This window comes from Magallana gigas, chromosome 8, assembly GCF_963853765.1.
Source record: "Magallana gigas chromosome 8, xbMagGiga1.1, whole genome shotgun sequence".
NCBI classification, from domain to species: Eukaryota; Metazoa; Mollusca; class Bivalvia; order Ostreida; family Ostreidae; genus Magallana; species Magallana gigas.
Window position 1 is genome coordinate 12208170 of NC_088860.1, and position 22243 is coordinate 12230412.

The 22243-nt window shown below is 32.7% G+C and overlaps 2 protein-coding genes across 12 annotated transcripts in view; one reads left to right on the top strand and one right to left on the bottom strand.

The window, feature by feature from the left end:
• The window catches only part of LOC105342703 (uncharacterized), a 39143-nt gene extending 37934 nt beyond the window's left edge, over positions 1 to 1209 (top strand). The window contains exons 2-3 of the mRNA XM_034474530.2: positions 343 to 553; positions 948 to 1209. Coding sequence (XP_034330421.2) covers positions 343 to 553; positions 948 to 1018 — 282 coding nt within the window. The 3' untranslated portion in view covers positions 1019 to 1209. The remainder of the gene's footprint in view (positions 1 to 342; positions 554 to 947) is intronic.
• A 1571-nt stretch (positions 1210 to 2780) lies between these two features.
• Positions 2781 to 21754, bottom strand: LOC105342655 (clathrin interactor 1). 11 transcript variants are annotated; one of them, XM_066068373.1, is made up of 19 exons: positions 21572 to 21754; positions 19619 to 19820; positions 19161 to 19299; positions 18784 to 18921; positions 18330 to 18543; positions 17606 to 17653; positions 16537 to 16554; positions 16152 to 16166; positions 14196 to 14406; positions 12607 to 12754; positions 12432 to 12504; positions 11929 to 12157; positions 11531 to 11641; positions 11220 to 11294; positions 10356 to 10412; positions 9071 to 9200; positions 8579 to 8638; positions 6196 to 6312; positions 2781 to 5342 (listed from the first exon to the last, which is right to left on the bottom strand). In XM_066068373.1, the coding sequence occupies exons 1-19, from the start codon at positions 21601 to 21603 to the stop codon at positions 5179 to 5181; spliced, it is 2181 nt and encodes a 726-aa protein (XP_065924445.1). In that variant the 5' UTR covers positions 21604 to 21754; the 3' UTR covers positions 2781 to 5178. The 11 variants fall into 11 exon arrangements, with proteins under 11 accessions (XP_065924445.1, XP_065924449.1, XP_065924447.1 ...); XM_066068377.1 differs by lacking the exon at positions 17606 to 17653; XM_066068375.1 differs by lacking the exon at positions 16537 to 16554.
• Positions 21755 to 22243: the final 489 nt, after the last annotated feature.

Here is a 22243-nt window from a genome sequence, read left to right on the forward strand (position 1 = left end):
TAACCTTGACGTATTTTAAATGTATTTGCAATATTGACATTGTCGTTTTATCTTTGTGAGGTCGCGGTGTGTTAAATAACCCACGTGCTTTAAGTAGTAGTTTCACAAGCATGGTGTAATATTTCTTGGAAGCTGTCCAAGTTTCTGTTTTAAGGATTTTGAAACTTGGGTTTGTGCGTAGTTTACATACTTCCTCTAGTATTTTGACACGTGTCATTTGGTTTTCCCAGATTTGGATGTTTTTTTAAAATTTTTAACCATGATATTCATCGGAAAGTTTGATAAATATAGCGTGTATGCTACTGAAAATCCGTTCTTATTGATTTTTTTCTGTTTGCTTAGAGTATGGCCGAGAACACAGGACAAGGGGAAAGCCAACCAGTAAAACCAAATGACGACAAGACAAAAATGGCGGGGAAAGAGAAAGCAATCAAAGGAACTCGTCCTGATCCAACAAAGAAAATTCTATTAATGGAATGGAACAAACGCCTTGACCCCAATGCCCCTGACACGTATAGCGAAATAGATATAGATATGGAGGATGATATTGATGGTATGTAAATAAAACATTTATGTTTAACTTTTGGCATTATGTGTTTTGTCATTTGTGGTATATAAAATATTTAAATTTCAAAAGATTATTTTTCAACTTTTAAGAATGTTTATTTCCGTTAAATGATTGCTCTTTAATACTTTGCTGAACTATATCTTGTAAACTGTTGGTTTGTATTTCGCTTATTTAATGGATGCAAAATACATATGTTACATTAAAAGTTTAAAATTTATCAATTTCAACTTAACTATAACAGTTTTAAAAACTGTCAGAGTTAAGTTGAAATTGATAAATTTTAAACTTTTATTGTAACACATATATGTCTTTTACATATATATCAAGAGCTTGTTTTAAAAGAAATTTAACTTGAAGTCTTATTATTTTTCTACTACAGAAGACAACCTTCCTGTAATTCCAAAGGATGTCGCCGATAGAGCGATTGAAGCGAATAAAAAGCCTTCATGACTTTTAGGATAATAAATTGGTGACATTAAAATGGTGCGAGAGCCGTAGTTTTCAACCATGGTGCAAACCAGGATCTGAGCTCTTCAGTGCACACAGTATACGCAAATGCAATGATATACCGTTCAATTGAATGACAATATTTTTATATGTTTATCTATGAATGTTTATTAATAAAAGAATCTCTTGCAGATTTTATGTGTTTATCATAAATTTGCAGTATAGAATTAACTCCCGTTAACAGTTGACTTGTAAAATCTAATTTTCAGAGTTACCGCCCCATGGTTTAAACGTAGAAAAGACCCGAAGTACATCAACGTCATAACGTCACATGGCGGGAACGACAAAACGTTTGTAATCGCTAATTTTTAGGTGGTTTGATTCATGAGATGTGTAATTTATTCGAATTATATTAGGAGTTTTTATCTTGCTGTGTCTCTAATTCAAAATAAGGGGCACTATCTCCTCAGCGTGTTTTTGGGGATTTATGAAACTGTCGGGTTTGTTGGGGTTGATTGTCGTTGAATATCACCAGGGAAATATATAACCTGATTTAAATTCATGTTTATTGTTCATCTGTATGAAAATCTACCATATATGCAGATTTATTTTTCATTGTTGAAAACACCGAACTCGAATTTCCTCGGCCTTTTTGCGTTTATTTTGAGCGTCATGTTACATTCCTCATGTGTTTAAGTTTGAATCTCTCTCTCTCTCTCTCTCTCTCTCTCTCTCTCTCTCTCTCTCTCTCTCTCTCTCTCCACATAACAAAAAGACTTCAGGACAAATGCAAAACTGTCAACTAACTGGCCAAGGCGGAATATGAATCAGAGTTCCTGATTATGCTTCGCCATGTCATAGATGATTTCATAGCTTAAAAAATCACTGGTCGTAGTTGGCCTAATTAACACTTCAATTGTATAGGTAAATTTAGCTGCCTATTTTGGATTACCTACATATATATGTTTATTTGCCTACCTCAAGTAGGTTTATTTGGCTATTTTAATGCAAGCTTCCTTTTTACAACACAGACAAAATTTCGCAATTATATGACAATAGTTTTTTTTAAACAACCTAGAGCAATCTATGTAGATAATTCAAGCTACCTACTTAAATTTTCTATCGACCAATATATTTATTAACTTAACTTTGTTGTTATAATGGCTCTTGATTGGTGAATAACCATTTCACATAAAACATATAGGTCTTTTATCTGAGCTTGTTCTAGAGAATTATATGGATGTGACTGACAAAATTTCTCCAAGTACTGACGAGTTTAAAACAGATATTATTTTATTTAGGGCTCAGCACATTGCAAACACTGTCTATTATAAGAAGAAACCTCCCTCCTGAAGGAAAACTTTACACCGACTAGCTTTAACCAACATGCGTGTAATTTGAACCTCAATATCTAATCTGCTGTAAGCTATCTGACTTCGTAGGTCAGACACAGTTTGATGGAGGGTTGAACTTTACTCTGTTGTCCTGTCCTTCATCTTATTTTAGGTTTATCTCTTTGCTTAAATGTACGTCTTTAAGAAGAAAAGGTCTGATGTAGGCTAACCAAGAATGCGTTTTTTGTTTCATAAAAAAATAATTTTTCTAAGCATATTTAGATAATTTTACTATATGACTTCCACAAGTTTGATATTTCTGGGGGTTTTAAAAGCCAGTAATTTAAATTCATCATCTCACTTCTCTTTTAAAGGTAAAAGGAAAGGATATAATAAATGGAAATTATTTTTTAAAGGGAAAACAAACAAAATGTTGTAAGGCATTTTCATGTTGCTTTATTGTAATACTGTGTCTCGTACATCAGTATCATAACCACATTCATTCATACAATAATCAGATTACACAATACATACAAACACTCTCACAAGTAAATATCATTACACATGTATTATGTTCACAAGAGTCAAAATCACATAACAATTCAATAATAACAATATACTTGTGAAACTTGCATGTATACTTCTATATTAGAAATAAAAGCATTTCAAGTTTGCAAAATAAAAATATGTAAATATACAATTACTTCTGTATTCAGTGTATACTTTCCCAATATTTTTTTATGCCAGATCTTCTGTACTATTGATATATGCCCATGCAAACGCATGAAATCTTTCTACACAATTGCAATTATATATTACATGAACTTTTTAAAAAATATATAAGTTCAATGGTCAAATCTTACATAAAGACTACTGCTCTATCTACAAAAGTACATGTAGAGGGATCTGAAATAGTACACATAAAAAATTGATCGATTGTTTATGTGATTTGGTACCAGTTGACCAATATCTTGACTAACCCTACATCCAACATAAACATGCAAACCCCAGAGAATGAACAAAATACAATTTGATCATTTGGACCCATATTGCAAGATGATTATTTCAAAGTCATTTCATCATATGATACTTTACAGCACTTAAATGATGTTTGTAAATCCCGATGAATAGCACAAGGTAAAAAGTAAAGGCAAGATATTTGTGATGATTTGAGAAACTTTTTCTAAAACAGTAGCAGTGTTATTGAGCAAGTTTGTAATTGCCAAAATTCACTGTAGAAATAAACCTTCACTGGAATGTAGCAGAAGCATATCACATGATAAATGAGTCTTTGCCAACACCTAGATATGTTCTTCCTTTGATATATTTGATGTTTTTAATAGACAATGGTGAGATAACTCTCTTAAGGGAAAAAATAACACAATCTTCAAATAGCAGCGTAATAAAATTTCAAGCTCTAAATTAATAAATTTTTCATTTATAAATGAATTTTCTGTTTAAAAATCTTATTTGGCATAATCATAAACATCTCTTACACAAATAAGAGTACAGGAGTCATGATTAACTTTACTTCATATTGTAGTTGACTAATTTCATTTGAATTTAAAGTACAGTCACAATTTCTACATAACTATTTTGGAACATTCATATACATAACTTATCAGGTTATTTTTGTTTAAATAAAACATTTTTAACTCTTTTTTTTCTGGGTTATAGGTTAATGCTTCAATCTAGTAAGTATATAGGCCAATGTAGCCACTTAAGTAAACAAAACAAACTGAAAAAGGTAGACTCTAAATAATAGGTAAATATTACTGGATTCCTGTGTTTACTAACAATCTCTAATTGAAATAAAGAATAGCAATAATTACCATTGGTTAAATCACTTCAAACACTACAAAGTTGATTTTGATATTAACCCCTTTTATAAAATTCAATACAATGAATTAATGAACATATATGCTAGAAAAGAAACTTAAACATATTTATTTTCATAACCATCCAGAAAAATGCTAATGCCAATCAAAGGAATTTTTTCTCAAAAATAATTATAAAGCCAATTTGTAAACCTGAATTATTTGAAAAAAAAAGTATCAACATTACCGGTATTACGACCAAACTTCTTTAAAGGAAAGCCAAGATTAGACTATTTCTTAAATAAACACTGAAGGGTTTAAAATCAAACTGTTAATTATAGTAATGCATACAGTATATACATGTATATTTATAGATTAAAAATAATAAATAGCGATCATTTAAATCCAGTTTAACAGATTTTAATTTCTGACATCAGATTATTTATAATCTACATGTGGTTTTTGTTTTAACATCATGATCACAACCCAAACAAATAAATTGAACATACATTTCTCAACAGCTATTCTACTCTTGGATTTTAATAAATATCTATTGCAGAGGCATGGAGAAGATTACATGCAGCATTGGCCCTCAATGTAACAGTAGTTACTGCTAGCTAAATTCTTGCTACTGTAAGTCTTCATTGTATGTAAATAGTATTTGACCCAAAATCATACAGAATACAAAAAAAAAAAGAATTATGTATTGCACAATTAAAAAAAATATAGTAAGTATAGTAAATATTGTACATTTTCACATATTTCTTTTTTATCACATCAGTATTTCATTCCATGAAATATTAAACACAACATCCATGTCATAAAAACTTTCTACATCAATGTATCGAGATATATCACCTCATTGATGGGAAAATTCCAAGGTGAATCAGTTTTATCGTTCTCTCCAGCATGGTAATGCTGATGTTCTACGAATGGAGATTCCTGACCTTTTCCATACATTGTAGATCCTGTATTCATTAAAATCAAACACTTAAAACATATGCACTTTCGATCACTTTTTTCCAAAATTGCCAAAAGCACTGAATGCTGCATCGGTTTTCTGCTGGAACTGACTTTGACCCATCATTTTGCTCTGCATTCCCATTGACCCGACAGGCATATTACCCATCATGCCTGCCTGCATTCCCATATTTCCCTGCATGCCAACAGACATTCCTGAAATTTGATTAATAGAAATTCAATACATGTATGATCTAAGCAATTTGTCTTTCTTCTGCAAGCCTGCAGACTTTAATACATGTACATATCAATTCAAGTAACAACTGATCATAATTCAAATATTTATCAGAGTTTAGGATTTCATTCTACATCTGGAATGAATAATCTATCTACTGTTTCACTTACGCTGTCCTATCACTGAGGCAGGCTGACCCATCATACCTCCAGGGTTTATTGTCTTACCTACCCATCTGATGCCCCATCATTGGTGCAGGCTGACCCATCATACCACCAGGGTTTATTGTCTTACTTACCCATCTGATGCCCCATCATTGGTGCGGGCTGACCCATCATACCACCAGGGTTTATTGTCTTACTTACCCATCTGATGCCCCATCATAGGTGCGGGCTGACCCATCATACCACCAGGGTTTATTGTCTTACTTACCCATCTGATGCTCCATCATTGGTGCGGGCTGACCCATCATACCGCCAGGGTTTATTGTCTTTCTTACCCATCTGATGCCCCATCATTGGTGTGGGCTGACCCATCATACTGCCAGGGTTTATTGTCTTTCTTACCCATCTGATGCCCCATCATTGGTGTGGGCTGACCCATCATACCACCAGGGTTTATTGTCTTACTTACCCATCTGATGCCCCATCATTGGTGTGGGCTGACCCATCATACCACCAGGGTTTATTGTCTTACTTACCCATCTGATGCCCCATCATTGGTGTGGGCTGACCCATCATACTGCCAGGGTTTATTGTCTTACTTACCCATCTGATGCCCCATCATTGGTGCAGGCTGACCCATCATACTGCCAGGGTTTATTGTCTTACTTACCCATCTGATGCCCCATCATAGGTGCGGGCTGACCCATCATACTGCCAGGGTTTATTGCCATGTTCTGCATTCCCTGCTGTAGACCACTCATTCCTGGCTGGTTCCCCAGCATCATTCCTGTCAATGCATACAAAAGTGTGAATTCATCTCTCTTACATATAAAAATAAAATTAAACGAAAATGCACCTTCAAATAGGTGTTAGTACTGTAACCAGTTGTTCATCATGTATACATCAATAATTTTATCAAGTTTAGGAACTTTTATTTACCGGTAATGAAATATTTTCATAAATTAATTCACCTCTTTTTGTTATTCTATTACTTTAAAAGATTAAAAGCTTATAAGATTATTCAAAACATTTCATTTTTCATTTAAAATTCATTTCGAATGGAAACTATATTATCTTACATTATTTCCTTTATTCCACACTTTATGAAAATAATATATTTCATTATTGATGAATAGAAAACTAAAGAGTTTAACAGAGTATTGCTCGAGAATTATTTCATATTCACAAAACAGAAACATAAATCAATGCATCCAAGTTCAGCTTGGTGTGGTCTTGGGTTTTTCTAGAGAAAAGCTACAGAACCTTATTAATACCAAAGACTTCACATCCACCATTTCAGCATAACCAAACAAAATCTTGACTGTAACTTTATTCATATCAAATAAACACATTGATGGGCCTGACATTACAAATATTTCTATTAATAATACATGTATAGTTATCCCCTGTACTATAATAATAAAAGATATATTTTTAATATCAGGCGCCTTTGGTTTACACATATTGGTATATAAATGAAGTGCATGTACTTTGATAATTATATTACACTGTACATGCCAAATACCAAACTCCAAAATTTGTAGTTGCTGAGTTATTCAGGCAGCATCACAAATTGATGAAAGAGAACAAATGTGGATTAAACAGAGCCAATCAAGAGAAAACTACCAGGCATAATGCACAGCAATCAACAATACAATGCCTCTGCCAATCTTACAGCATCACTTAACAAAACTATAATAATTTATACGTAAGGGGAGAAAAAAGAATGAAATTTAAGGGAAGTGAACATGAAAAAATTAATTGTTGCTTTATAAATTTTAAAAGCCCTTTGAAACATAAAAATGAGGTCTGTAACCTTTCTGTTTATTTCTATCATGAGATGTTATCAATTAAACACTCTCAGTGAAAGGTTTATGGAGGTAATCCATTTTTCCCCAGCATGCATCTGTTCCCTGACGTAGATAAGCCACATTGCTGCTAGTGACTGGGTCAATGTTAGAACTGGGCCAGTGTTGAGTTCATAAAAGTTACAAAGAAAAATTATGCCTGGATGGGAAGCAAAATTTTTTACTGTCATTGGCATTAGGGGACAAGGATTTAGAACATTTCTATAAATGAACCTTAGGTAACCTTAGGTAACTATATATGATTTGTGCAAAAAATGATTAGATAATATGTGAAATATGAGACCATCGCATTCCAGATGTTTGTACAATAGATGTGGCAGTCAGTGTTTAGATAAATAAAATGCTGTTTGTAGATTTAAAAAAAAATATATAAAAATGTTATTTCATTTTCTTGGTGCGGTTTCTTACTGTTACTTTTTATTTAATGCTCTAGAAATCTTTCTGCTTTGTTTTTATAAAAACATAAATATTAGATTAGATCTGGATGATACGTATGCCAAATCGGTTTATGCTGTCAGAAGAATAACAGAACTAAGACACTTTTTAAAAATAAGGATGCTGAGCAATGCACCTTGTGTGCTCATTTATGTAGCACACATAATGTTCAAACTCATAACAACACATCAGTGCAAGAAAAACTAGGTCACAATAACACTGATCCAGGCATATTCCATTCTATAGTGACATGTCACATTAACTGCTGGTGGGAATGCATCATTCTGAGATCCGAAATCTTCCTCCATAAGCCCTGTTTCAAAATGACAACTCTTTACATCCATTTCAAGTTTCAATTCACATTTTGATGATTGCATTTTATCTCTGTTACTAAACGCGTGTAAAAATGCAATGTGTCTCACTGACGTCAGCATCGGTACTGCCCTCTCTTAGATGCTTAGAGATAACCCAGCAGGGAGGTAATGATTTTAACAATATGGCAGCGCTCATGGATTGCAATAATTAGTTATTCTAAGTGGTATATCTTCTTACTGAGGAAAGCTGTGTCTATATGATTTTCAGGTATCATTATACACATCAAACAGACAAATTTAAGCCCTTGATAATTTTTTCATGTTCACTTCCTTTAAGCTAGTGATACAAACCCCAAATCAAAAGAAACTTTTAACAATGCAAAACATTATTAAGAACATGCACAACAAGAATACAGTGTTAACTTGAAACAGATACCATATTCAGGCGGGTAGCCCATCTGATACAACTCTGGGTTCCAAGAGTTGACTGGTACACCTTAAACACATGCAAAATCTAGTGGTTTAGTAACTATAATCTTTCAGTAAAGCATTTAGTAAAAACTGATACATGTAGGACTTTGTATCCCTCATGTGACGGTCATTCGTGATAATTAAATTCATGCAAAGAATTCACAAGGGAAAAGCATGAAAGTTTGTGAAAGTATATCTCAAACAGTTGTACTTTATATATTTGTATTAATATTTCACTTTGAATGGTCAAGGGCTTTGGATAAAAAGAGAATTAATAGGAAAAGGACAGATTGTAAAGATATTAATTTAAGAAATGTTCTACTATATTCAATAAGGATAAAGATTATTGGAGGAGAAACAAGACAAAAGAGATCTGTCAAAAGATATTTAAGAAATTAGTTTTTAGCTTTTACTACGTGAGAGGAGGGGTGGGTGGGGGGTAGAGAAGGATGCTCACCTGGACTAGACTGCTGCTGTAGCTGATTCATGGACGGCTGTGAATGCTTCAGGAACTTGTTGGTGGAGCCCAGTCCATCCAGATCGATGTTGACTTTACCGGTGTCTGTCCAGGTGTTGGCACTCTTTTGCTGCAACAGAAGACATAGGTTACGAACATTACCTTACCAAATCCAACACACTGTATCTATTACCGTACTTACCTGAACACAAACAATTTCTTTCTTCTCTGGTTTGTATAGCAGTTTTATAGCACATACCTTATAGTGTGCAAATACTTCTATACATTTAGTAAATAAAATCCTCCATGATTTTTTATTGTATTAAAGAACCTTGGCAAAGGAATAAAATAGCTAATAGGATAAATTGGAGCTTTTCTTTATAATGTATTTTAAATCTTTTTTAAATTACCAATATAATCCTTTTTGGTAGAAATGCAGCATTTTAGCAGTAATACATGTACAAAAAATTCATCTGGATGTCATCTGTGTACACGTACATTTGAACTACCAGAACTGGTTACAAGGATGATATTTGATAATCAGGTATATAGGATAAGTATAGGCAGATAGATAAAAAACATACTAAAGTAAATGTGGTTTCAAGTATGTATTAAAATGACATTATACATTAAAGTATATTATATATTATAGTATATATACATGTATTCCCACCACCTTTTTCCCCCCAAATACATGTTTCTGTATTATGCCAAAAAAAATATAATTTAAAAAATGTTTTTCTTGGTCTACATTTCTTTTTAATACATATATGTCCATGTTTTTGAATATTGATAATATTTATCAAAAATATCTCAAACCATTCAACCATTAATTGTTTTTTCTTCAAGATTTTAACTCCTTCCTAGAATACAAAATCTAAGTACACAGGTTGTCTGCATTAACACAATGTAATATCGCACATCTTGTGCTTGTTCAATTAAACACACCTTTAACAACTTGTAAATCTAGCATATACATGAAAGCAATATAACAATGAAAAAGAGAAGACACACACACCACATACAAAGTATCATTGAGTTTCTCTGTTAAATTACGATACATGAAGCAAATTTATATGCAATATTCTGAGCCAAATTTTTTTTTGACACTTAATGAAAAAAACCAGTAACCATTTTGCCAATGAAATTGGCATAATAATTACGCTCCAATCTTGATTTTGACCTCACCTGGGTCTTTGTATGTGATGTGTAACATTGTTGGTACCATTGTTTTTTACTCTCCAGCTATATATGAAGCTGAAAGGAGGGTGAAAAAAGAACCAACCTTGGTTTCAGATGTGGATGTAGTAGTAATGCTAGTTATTTCCGTTTTTTCTGCAACCTAAAGTTACATGGTATTAGAATGTTTTGGTACATGGTTATCATGATTAAGGAACTCTATGATAGTGTAAGAATGCTTTTGATAAAAAAGAAGTACTTCTTTTGAATTAAATTACTGAGAACGGGGAAAAGATTATATCATTTCTTAACCTTGACACAATATGGTATAATTCAAATTTAAACAAATATTGAAAATTGTACAAAGTGTTAATTTGAGCCAAACCCAATTTACATACACACAGCTGTAGCATGCTGGTTAGGGAAACAATGTTTAATTCATAAGTTTAATAACATTACATATGTATAACTTTAGATATCACAGATTCAATGATAAATATATCAATCTCCTAGCATATAATGTGTCAGGAAATTGATTGGTTTTAGGGTTTCACATGATTGTGCTAAAATATATACTCATGTACATGTGTGCGTGACTGAAGCAAGGGAGATTATCCAATTTGCAGATAACAATATTAAAATAAGCTTTTTTTCTCATCAGATGCAGCTTTCAGCTGAACTTCAACGTATTTGATGGCATTCATCAAACTGAGACCCATTCCATTACCAGTGTTCATACAACCATTTTACACAGGACACCTTATCATGCATTTACATGGTGAACATGATTAACCCATGATCATATACCCATTAGGTTGACAAATCTAGTATCATGCAATGTGTTACCTTCTACTCATTAAAGAAAGTGGCAGTCATCTTCTCGAAAACTTAATTTCATGTTTTCAAACCATTTAATGGGATACATGTGTCATTTAGACTACCATTTTCTTTTTAGCCAGGATCAACTTACCATTCCTGTGGTTTGCATTGGAAAACTGGCTGCAAATCCCATGTTTTGAGGCATTCCTGGCTGCATCATCATTGGCTGGAAAACAGAATCAAAATATGTAAAGACAAAGTTTCCAATTTACTGACAACAAGCTGAATATTCTGATTTCCATCTGTCGCATGTAACAACTCAAGTGATGAATTTATTGCTCTGATAAACAGAAACATGCAGTATCACATAAATATAACAAACCATCCAAGTTTTAAAAAGAAATCTTTTTCTCGATGTTCTACATATTAAACTATGAATTATGTCATATTTTCAAATCAAACCTGTTGCATTCCCATAGGTGCCATCATGCCTTGGGACATTCCCGGTGCCATGTTCATTCCAGTCATCTGAGGTTGTGACGTCATACCCATCATCTGAGGATTCATTCCCATCTGTATATAGAAGAAATATCTGAGATTTAGAAAATGTAGAAAACAATTTAGATCTCTGGTAATTAATTTTTAAAAAACATCATAAAGCTTGGACAGTGTCATAATGTTCAAACATATATTTTCAATACCTTTATTTTATTTTATCTACTATTAAATAAGGAGTCTTCTGGGGGTGTTGAAAGAAAAAAAGTATGAAATCGCATTTTTAGAAGACAAAATAAATACATGTGTAAACTTGCAAAGATGGATAAGCATTTTATCACTTGTATAGAAATTATGAAACTAACCTGATTTGGCACTCCACTCATTCCCATATTCATATTTACGCCCATCATGGGCTGGTTCATCCCAGACATATTCATGTTGCCCATAGCTGGAATACCCATATTACCACTGCTGGAAACAGAGGCAGGGGTGTTTCCAAACACGTCCAATAAATCATTGCTTGCTGTCTCTGAACTTGAAGAGCTAGCAGCAGCTGGGTTGAATTGAGAGAAGTCTGCAAAGCTATCACTTCTGGAATCACAAAAAACAAACACTTAAAGTCAAACAATCTAAAACTGGAGATTTGAAATATAACAAGCACCCGCAAAAATATTGCTGAATTGTTGCTCAAGTTCCACAGATACATGTACATGTAAGAAAGGAACAGTGATTAAGCAATTTACTGTAACAGCTAGGACCATTCAAATAAATTGTTCAATAATCTAAAACAAAAATTTTTAAGCTTCACTGATGCAGTAAAATACTATCAACAATTCTACATTTACACAGTTTCTTCAGTTCATACCCTGTTGGTTTGGCAACACTGGAACCATTATTGTCAAAGGCCGCGAAATCCCCAAACTCTTTGTTTGGAGAAACTGCAATATAAAACAATGAACAATTAAGAGCACCTCACAAGGGAGTGTACATCATCCAACAAAGATTTATTTGTGATAATTATAAAAATGATAAAGACTTACCAGCTGTCATATCTCCTCTTGGATTAAAATCACCATTCGCTGTTGCTGATTTGAAATCAGCAAAGCCGTCATCCACTGACTTGGTATTTCCCATGTCGAGTAAGCTTGGTCCAAAGTCATCTCTCACACCGGTGCTACTGGTCTGTGACTAAAAAATCATATACAAAGTAATTTGAAATTCATAGCTACAAACATTTAGGAATTTTCTTTTAATAAAACAACAGATTTTCAAGAAAAAATCTTGCAATGACAAGCAATATTTACTTCAAGATACACAATCTAATAAAACTACATTTCAAGCATAAGGCGATCATAATTTGATTTTTAGTTTTACGGATTTTTTTCCAAGAAAAGTCAAGTCGGAGGACGAAAAAAAAAAAAAAAAAAAAAAGACATGTCAGCTGCTGGCCCGGGTACTTTGAGGCAACTCTTGCTGCCATATATCACTACCACCTCCGATTGTGAGGACTCCAACTGTGTGCATTGCATGCAGACACTAGGTCTGAGGGTCACTTGTTTTGCATTGGATGAATTGGTTTGTAAGTGTAATTTCAATGCAGGGACCAACCTAGAGCAAAATTTTTGGGAGATTTCAATTCTCTCTAACAGAAAAATAGAGAGAAGTTTGAGAAATCAGGGAGATATCCATTACTTGACAATGGCATAACACTAATGATGATATGTACACAGATTCAACCTTTAATAATTTAAATTAGATTAGAAGCAAGTCAATAAAAATAAAAAACTTTTAATAATTATGAAAAAAAAATTATTAATTTAATTTATTTGAGGCATTCATACATTAAATAGATGAAATGTGTTGCAATTGTGTTAGCTAAATGACAAATAACAATGACAGTTTATGTATTTCTGTGTATTTTGGGGGTATTAGTACAACCTTTTGACCCAATTACAACCGTTATGTAGAGGGTCTTTTTTTTTAAGATAACTGTAAACAACCCTAGGGTTTTATGATTATTTAAGCATTAATTTGGCAGAGTTATTAATTAATTACAAGTTTCCACGTAATTGTAGCATCAACACTAAAAGATATAAACATCGGTTGCACAGTATGTGGTTGCATCATCCGTATATTAGGCCTACCCCTAAAGATAAGACAGTCTCAGTAATTATCCTAATCACAACAGGGGTTAACTGAGGCTGTGAAAATGTCTTTAGAATAAGTAAAGTATCATTGTATTGCCTTTTGGGTTAATTTAGACGATTGTGAACTCATAATACAGGACGACTTCCAACTTCTCTTTTGGAGGAAATTCCGGCGAAGTTAACTATTTCGCCCAATCCTTTCAACACAACGAAACCAATCCAACGATGTTCTGCAACACCTTGACCTTCCTCCATCATTCTGCAAGCGTTTTTACATCCAAATTTAAACATCTCAGTGATTTATTATTATGAAACACGGGTTTGACTCGAGCAGCTTGAACTGAGCATGAAAATTTTCGAATTTTTTTTTTTTTTTAAATGCTAATTTTTAGAGTCGGCGGATCCGTAAAACTAAAAATCAAATTATGATCGCCTAAATGCTCTTAAAACAACCATGATTAAGACTATCTGAAATTTATTACCGTTGTGTCAGATTTATCTTTTCCTAAACTAGAAGATGCCCCTAGGTCGAGTTTTTTCCCTACAGATCGTGTGCGGCGGTTCGTTGTGATTTTCTCTGTTCTAGTGGTGTGTGTACGTTCTACAGATGTAAACTCTTCATCATCGTCTTTGTAGGAATACTTAGAACTTGGAGTATCATCAAAATCATCACATTTGTTTTCTGGTTCATCACTGTAAAATACAAAGAAACTACAATTAATATATTTCATAGTTTTCTCCACCTTTCCTCCACATGATAAACAGGTGCAGTACTCGTCTACAATCAATCACTCATTGAAATTACAGGTATAGGCATTTCTGTAATTTCAAAGGTCAGTGGGGAAAAAGAATGTGTGCATAACAGAATAATTTGACATTAGAATAGATACTGTAAAATCCTTATAAAACGCGAGGAATTAAAATCTGCGTAAAATCGCAAGAAGCATCCTTCACGGATTTCAAAAATCTCGCAATTATTTTCTGAGAGTTGAAAACTATAAGAAATAAGATATAAGGAGAAAAGTTCAACATTTACGATTTTATATTTTCGCGATTTGATATAAACCAGCGGGATCGCGGAATTAAGTACTCGCGTAATATAAGGAATTTACAGTATTGCATGCTGACTCAGTCTGAAAAATCAAGTTTCAATTTTATCTTGTGTTCTCTTGCTAGGAGAAGCCTGGCTTTGCTGTGCCCTTGTTTGAATCTGTTCAATCTTTACTTTTTATTTGGATAAAGGGGTGTAGTCACTGTCCAATATTATTTTCATAAATGATGAATATGGATGGGACAAAATCTTTTCCAGAATTTAAATGTAAAATAGTACTTAGTTTAGTACCTACTAAAAACTACATATATTCAATGACATGCAATTTCTATAGATTATAGATTATAACAACAAAGCTACAAGTTCATAGATATCTATTTCTGAATCAGTCAAAATATTAGTGATTATTAGTAATCAGTTTAGTTTTTACACTGAGGATGAGGTCCCTGTAATTCAAATACATGTATAACCAGTACATGCTTTCAATCAATTTTTACAAGACCTCATCTTTACAACAATCTAAAACTTCATTTGCTACAAGAAACAAACTAGGAATCAACAGTTACTTCTTTCTACTTATCTAAATAATCAAGTTTAGGTGTTTGAAAAGACACCTAATTTCCAGTCTAATATCCTTCCAATCTATTTTATTTATTGATTTATTATGAAGTAAATCTAAATACACAATAATCATGTAACACTTCCCTTAAACTGACATCTTTTCATTAAAAAATATTTCTTTACTGCATTTAGAAATTCGAGAACATAACACTTTGAAAAATACAAATAAACCATAAACCTGTTTATCTCTTCGACATTTATTCTTAGTTTATCATTAAATGCAATGTTAATTCAAAATCTCTTTGATCAGATTTTACTTTAATGTGCAATGACACAGGGAACTAGAACATTTCTTCATTCACATCTTTTTTTTATGAAATGAACACCTACATGTACGTGACATTTATGATAAATTCAAAGTTAGAGTAAACAGGTCTAAAACCAAAATGATTTTACAATAAAGAAGCTGTAAAGTCATGCATGAATACAATAGAGATACCATAATATATGTATTAGTATGTTTTGTATAAGTTTTAAAACATTTCTGCATCACATACTAAAATATTTCCCTTGGTCAAGGGAGAAAACTAGGGTTAGTGTCACCACTGTGTACAGTGAAGTACACCGCTACGAGAAAACACTGCTATCAAACATCACAAAATATCTACTCCATTCAGAGGTACAGGTTTGAAAGATTGTAGAAATCTCAAAACAGCAGCATGTTCTCCAAACAGAAGACATACTCCAGCTTTAAAATGAAAGTGAAAATAGTAAACTGCATGTCAGAGGTTATATTTTACAACAAAAATATTGAAATTTAACATACCAATGTTCTGTTAAGCTAGAGAATAGATTGAGGAAAATACAGTTGGAAATTGCAGTATGGATGATGGGAAAATGGAAAAGAATTAATATCAAATGCATATTTGTATCATACTTTTGACACACCAGTAAATATAAGATTTATTTGAAAGATAAATTTTAATATGGTGATGAAATTCTGAGCGTGTTCATTCTTTTAAACAACAAGCTATAAAACGGTAGGCTAAATGAAACCAAGTGCTTATATAAAGTATTAAAGCAAACACAATACATGCAAAGTCAATTTTACAAGACTTTCCATCCATACAACCCCAGAAGTTTGATTTTATACAGCAATACAGAAAAGTATTAAAATGAGTATAACAAACTAATCATTCTCTGTACTATACCTTGAGGGTTTATAATACCTAAATTACAAGTCTAAAATTTATATTTAACTTTAACGGATGCCATTTCTAAAAAAGAAATTCTCAGTTAAAAGGAAAATAAATGAACATGAATTTTAAATGATATATCATGTTTTTATAATAGAATATGTGTCCTGAATTATAAATATGTGAAGATAACTTTACCAGAATACATGTTTATAAAAGAAATAAACTTGAAATATCGTAAACAGTCATTAGCCAGTAGATGTTTACAAGTATATTATGCATCAATATGGATTTTTCAGGTCTCTCTGGATATTTGTAACAAGATTCCTATATTTTGGGTAAAAAAGGACTAGGTGCAAACTGAAATAAACACTTAGTTGTACTTAACATGCTGGATTTGAAAGAGTTAAAGTTATATATGCTTGAATCTAATCCATCACAATGACTCTATATCGACTCCTTTGATGTACGCATTCATAAATGAACAATGCCCACAACAACAACATCAAACACAAAAACTAGACTTAAAGACATTAGGACATATGGACTTGTAAGAAAAAAAAGTTTTCCTAGTGAGATAATAGTCATGTAGCATGGATGTCTTTTTCAAACCTAAAAGAACCTTTCCTGTGTAACACAGATGAATTTTGTGCAAAGTTTTCATAGGCAAGTATTGCTTCAACATATGGGCTTAATATTTATGACGGTATAATCTTTTTTCGGGATCAATTAAAAAGCAAATATGCAGAAAAATCCTTCTGGTTATGTATTTTCAAACTCAAAAAGTTAAATTAGAAGCAAGTTTCTTTTTGTTTCAAATATCATATTTTTTATTTATAATATCATAACAGTAGCAGTCTGACACTAGCCCCTAAAAAAATCAATAGAAAACTTAACGGAAGCTAACAAACTCTATGAAAACTCAAAATGCAGGCAAGCCAGCAATACAAGGATGCTAAATTCATTCATCATACAACAAGGGTTTGAAACATTAGCTGTCATCTTTACAACATTCTCCAGACTGTTAGTATACAAAGAATTCTCTCCTTCTTCTTATAAACTTTTGGTTAGTATAAGTTCTCACCTAAAGTCAGTCAAACTGTTCTTTCTGCCACCAGGGGCGCGGTTTGAGCTACAAAAGTGACATGCTGGCTGATTTACCACATCAATCAAACAAAACAGACGCAATATCCCCCACACAGACTGATTATAGCCAACAACAAGGACTTCAAATCACAAAAATATATCTACTATGGAACTGATCAAGTCAGACCACTAATATGGACAAAAGAATACATATGAGTTTTCAAGTTACATTACCTCATAATAGATTTATCACTATGTTATAAGGGTACCTAGTATTTTGTATATATCCATTTTCGCCATTGAGCCTGCTTGATGTTAAAAGTGAGAAAAAACTTCTGAGAAGCACAACTTCTTCTTACTTTAGTATTGAATGAAAGCAAATTCATATAGTAGTAATATGAAACTTGGGTAAGCATCTATATATAATGTTGATGACAGTTTTCTTATGAAATGTTTAGACTAATGGACCAAACAATAAGCAGATTAATACCACAATGATTGAAAACATCAAAGCTTCAAAATTCATCACTGATGTCAATAAATTTTTAATTCATTTTAGAATAAACTCAATTTCCATTATTAAAAAAAAGCACTATCATGCAGAATAAGCATTGAAGCTTTCATATTTTTCTGCCAATATATTATCTGCGTAGCCCTAAACTCCTTTCCAAATCATACATCCTGAGATTGTTTTATCACTTTTCACAATTTTTGATCCTCACCTGTAGTCTACTATATCATCAGGACCTCTTCGACCTTGAACTTTGTTCCACAGACCTTTGACCTTGTCTACCGCCTCTGTGGCTATAGATTTATTGCCAGTCTCCCAGTCGTCAATTTCGTCTAGTCTGTACTTTGACCGGCCACTATTACTGCTGACATTACCACCTCCCCCACCCCCACCGGTCGATGCAGGCTCTTCATCATATCTATCACCTACAAAATACAGCAATCGTATTATCAACCCAGTTCTACTGCCATTGAAGAACGTTATCTTAACTATTTAATTTTCCATATCATTTTTTTAACAAGTTCTCCAACTTATTTAAAAGGTTTAATCTCCCAGAATTTCTTACCAATAATTTTCAGTGAAATCTGGTCTTGATGTTGTTTTTTTTCACTTATTGTAAAATAGTGCCATATACTAGCTGAACTACTGTACAGTAGATGTCTTACTGTATCTGCTTGAGGATGAGTAACTATCACCGGACATTCCAATGTATTTATCACGATTCTTTTTGGCTTTTTTACGTTCTTCTCGTAACCTCTCATCATCCTGAATAAAGTCTACCAGTTCCTTTGCTTTGGTTCTCACTAAAATACATGAAAATGTATAACCATTTACGAAAAATAAATTCAGATAACTGAAAAAGTATTTATACAATCAGATCTCAACAAGTCCTTTTCGGAATGTACAAGTTTTTGGAGCCAAAGAAATTAAGATCATAGGATCGATATGGAAAATAAATATAGGGTGGTTACCGAGACTGAGATAAAAAATCTTTACAAGGAATCACAACACATACCACAGCCTTCAGTAAACAATACTCTACCATTTAATCCTTGGTCCTTTCCCAATTCATCAGTAAATGTGTAACTCTCTAGTCCACGGAGGTCATAAAGGTGTTCTCTACAACTTGTGACACTCTTTTCTGATCCATTTCTCACTAAGTATGCCAACAATAGCAAGGACTGCAAGGAATTGAAAATCATAATTAAAAGCTTTAAATCTTAGATAAAATTCTCTGAATATGTCAACTTTTTTAAAAATATAAACAGTTATACATTTTACTGCCTTTTAACAGTTTTATGGCCGAAATGAACGAGGTGAAAATAATTAATTTACCTCTAAAAATTCTTGACCTCAATATTCTTTTTAAATATTAATTACTGTCTTAGTTTATAATTTAGCTATAAAATATTCTGTGAATTCTGTGAAGAATATTGCATGATATAAGATGTTTTGTCTAAAATTCCAGAACTGTTTTATTTTTTAATCTGACATCTTTACCTTGTAAGTTCGTCTCCAGTTTTTCTTGTTGTCATGCAACATTCGTTTCCACAGCATTCCCATAACCTCTGGGAAATGTTCGTAGGTAAATGTGTAGCGAGCAATCTCCTGCATAATCTGACCATGTGGTCCCCAAGCATCATCATTTGTGGCTTCTCTGACTTTGGTCTCCACTTCTGTATAGTTCATTACCACATTTGTGCTGCAAAATGAAAATTTAAAATAAAACCTGATGCAATAATCATTTTTTGACTACGTCTGTAACACTGTGTGTAAGCTACAGTGTATTAAATTTTGCCAACAAAACAAAGAGATTATATAATAATTTCATTCTTTTAAATTTACTTTTATAAATCCATTTAGCTTAATAGAAAAGAAAAAGTTTAATGGCAAATGGAGTAGATGGAACCAGCTCCTTTTTTTGTCTCTCTTAGTATATCAATCAATTCTATCTTAATCTATAACATTTTTAAATCACCAGCCATCATAATTAAAACAGTGCTAATTTTATATTTTCAATACATAATTTATGATTCAATGTAATTCCAAAATTATAATATATCATACTAGGGGTATCTTAATACCAACTCAAAATGTTGTAGATCATATTCTGAAGGCTTGATCAAAATTCTTCTTGATACATGTAAAGACTTGTAATAAATTTTACACAATGTACATGCACTGAACACTATAGTGAAATAAATTTATCTTTATTTAATTTAAATTTTGTGTTATTCCTACAATATATCTACCGACTATTTTTAGGTTTTTTAAAATTTCTCTTTTAAATACTGGCGTGCAACCAGTTCTGGCCAAGTACCATTTCTCTGCATTGTTACATCATTTTATCAACACATAAAATTATATACAACAAATACCAGCACAGTGCATTAGTGAGAAATGGTGTTTGGCAAGAATTGGTTGCATGCTAGTATGGCATATTAAATATAACATGTACTATTTGATTTACTGAGTTATTAACACATACAACTACAGCAGTGCTCCTAAATGTATCGATCTGACATCAGAGACATAAATTATTATATATTGGTTATTTATGTCTCAGACTCTCTGCTGTTCTTATGAAAGTAAAATGAATATACACCATCAAATCATTCCACACAAATGCTACACAATACAGAACTTAAAAAACATATGGAACTAAAACTTGGACAGCAGCCTCAGGCTAGATTACATGTTCAAACATTTACTGCAGATACCAGTACTTGTTTTGCAGAACAAATTGATACTAGCTTCAGAACGATTCCTGCCAAGAACCTATTCTTAGCACCATACTCATAGTTTTGCGTTTAAAATTCTAACAGTTCATAACAATGGCAACATATATAGACCACTCAGTATAGATTTGTGAAAAGCAATACTTATTACTGTACTAAAAGTCATCACATTATCTCCAATATAAACTTTGTCATTTAATGTTAATTTTCATTGCGAACGTTATAATGAAAGGTATAAGAGGTTCAGTTTGAAACCATCTGTCGCAGAATCAAGTATTCGGTAAAACTAAGTGTAGAGAAAATTCGAGCTACTACGTTTTCATCATTGTAGAGATATTGTTCAACATCTCAGTGCTTTTTCAGCTTTGACAGAATATACTTGGTATAAAAATTGAGGCTGTATGTAAATGAATCACTGCATTTCCCAATACATGTTTTACTGACATGAAAATTGAGAATATGAGGTGTTTTGACAGACAACAAGCCAACACCCCCCAAAAACGAAAACAATGTTTTAGAATCAAAAACAAAATTTCTGGAAGCACGTCTACTATAATGGACATAAGTTTAATTGGGAAAAGTCATGGTTGCCAATATTAACCCAAAATTTGTCTTCTGACATTACTATCAACAACATAAACCGGAAGACCGATACGTGTAACATATATCTAAGGTCAAGGTAATATATCATAAAACGATAGAATAATCCACTTACACTTTATCTGTTATTTCCCTTAATTTCCACATCTTTAGAAATTAGATAGTTTTATCCAGATAACCAATAATAATCCGGATTAGCTATCCAGCAACGCCGATGATAAAAGATTGCCCTCCTTCGTAAAATCCGTCTGTTGACAAATCGTAATGGCGCCGGGATCACGTGACCGCAAATAGGAGCGGACCATAAAACTTTACACTTTATGCTGCTACAAGTAAATGCACTCGAATTTTAACTGCTTTGTCCAATAATCAAATTAGAGTTTCACTACCTGTACGAATGTAGCAGTAGTATTTTCGACTGGAACAGATTTTTTTAGCAAGAATTTTATAAAAGGTGCCAAAAGTTCTGTTCACTATATATATACATTGTATTCATGTAATTGAACCACGTTTTTCAAAGAATCGTTAAAAAGTAACCCCTTATGCGCGGATCCAGAATATTTTTACCCGGGGGGGGGGGGGTCCGAAGCAGTGGCATCGGAAGCAAACTGAAAGTGCCCGGGGGGGGGGGGGGGGGCTTCACTATAATAAGAAATCTAGACAAGCCAAAAAAAACCTTTTAAAATCTCAAAATCATGAATTTCCTAATCCGGTGTAGGGGGGGGGGGGGGGGGGTGAAACGTAGTATACACATAACTCAAAAAAAAAATTCGTACCTTGGAAAATA

Excerpts from the sequence above, each read along its gene's own strand:
- LOC105342655 (XM_066068373.1), bottom strand. The coding sequence starts at position 21,603 with ATGTGGAAATTAAGGGAAATAACAGATAAAGT. Across the intron at positions 19,821-21,571 it reads AGGGAAATAACAGATAAAGT|CACAAATGTGGTAATGAACT; the intron begins GTAAGTGGATTA and ends TTCATTTTGCAG. Across the intron at positions 5,343-6,195 it reads TATGATGGGGCATCAGATGG|GAATGTCTGTTGGCATGCAG; the intron begins GTAAGTAAGACA and ends ATCAAATTTCAG.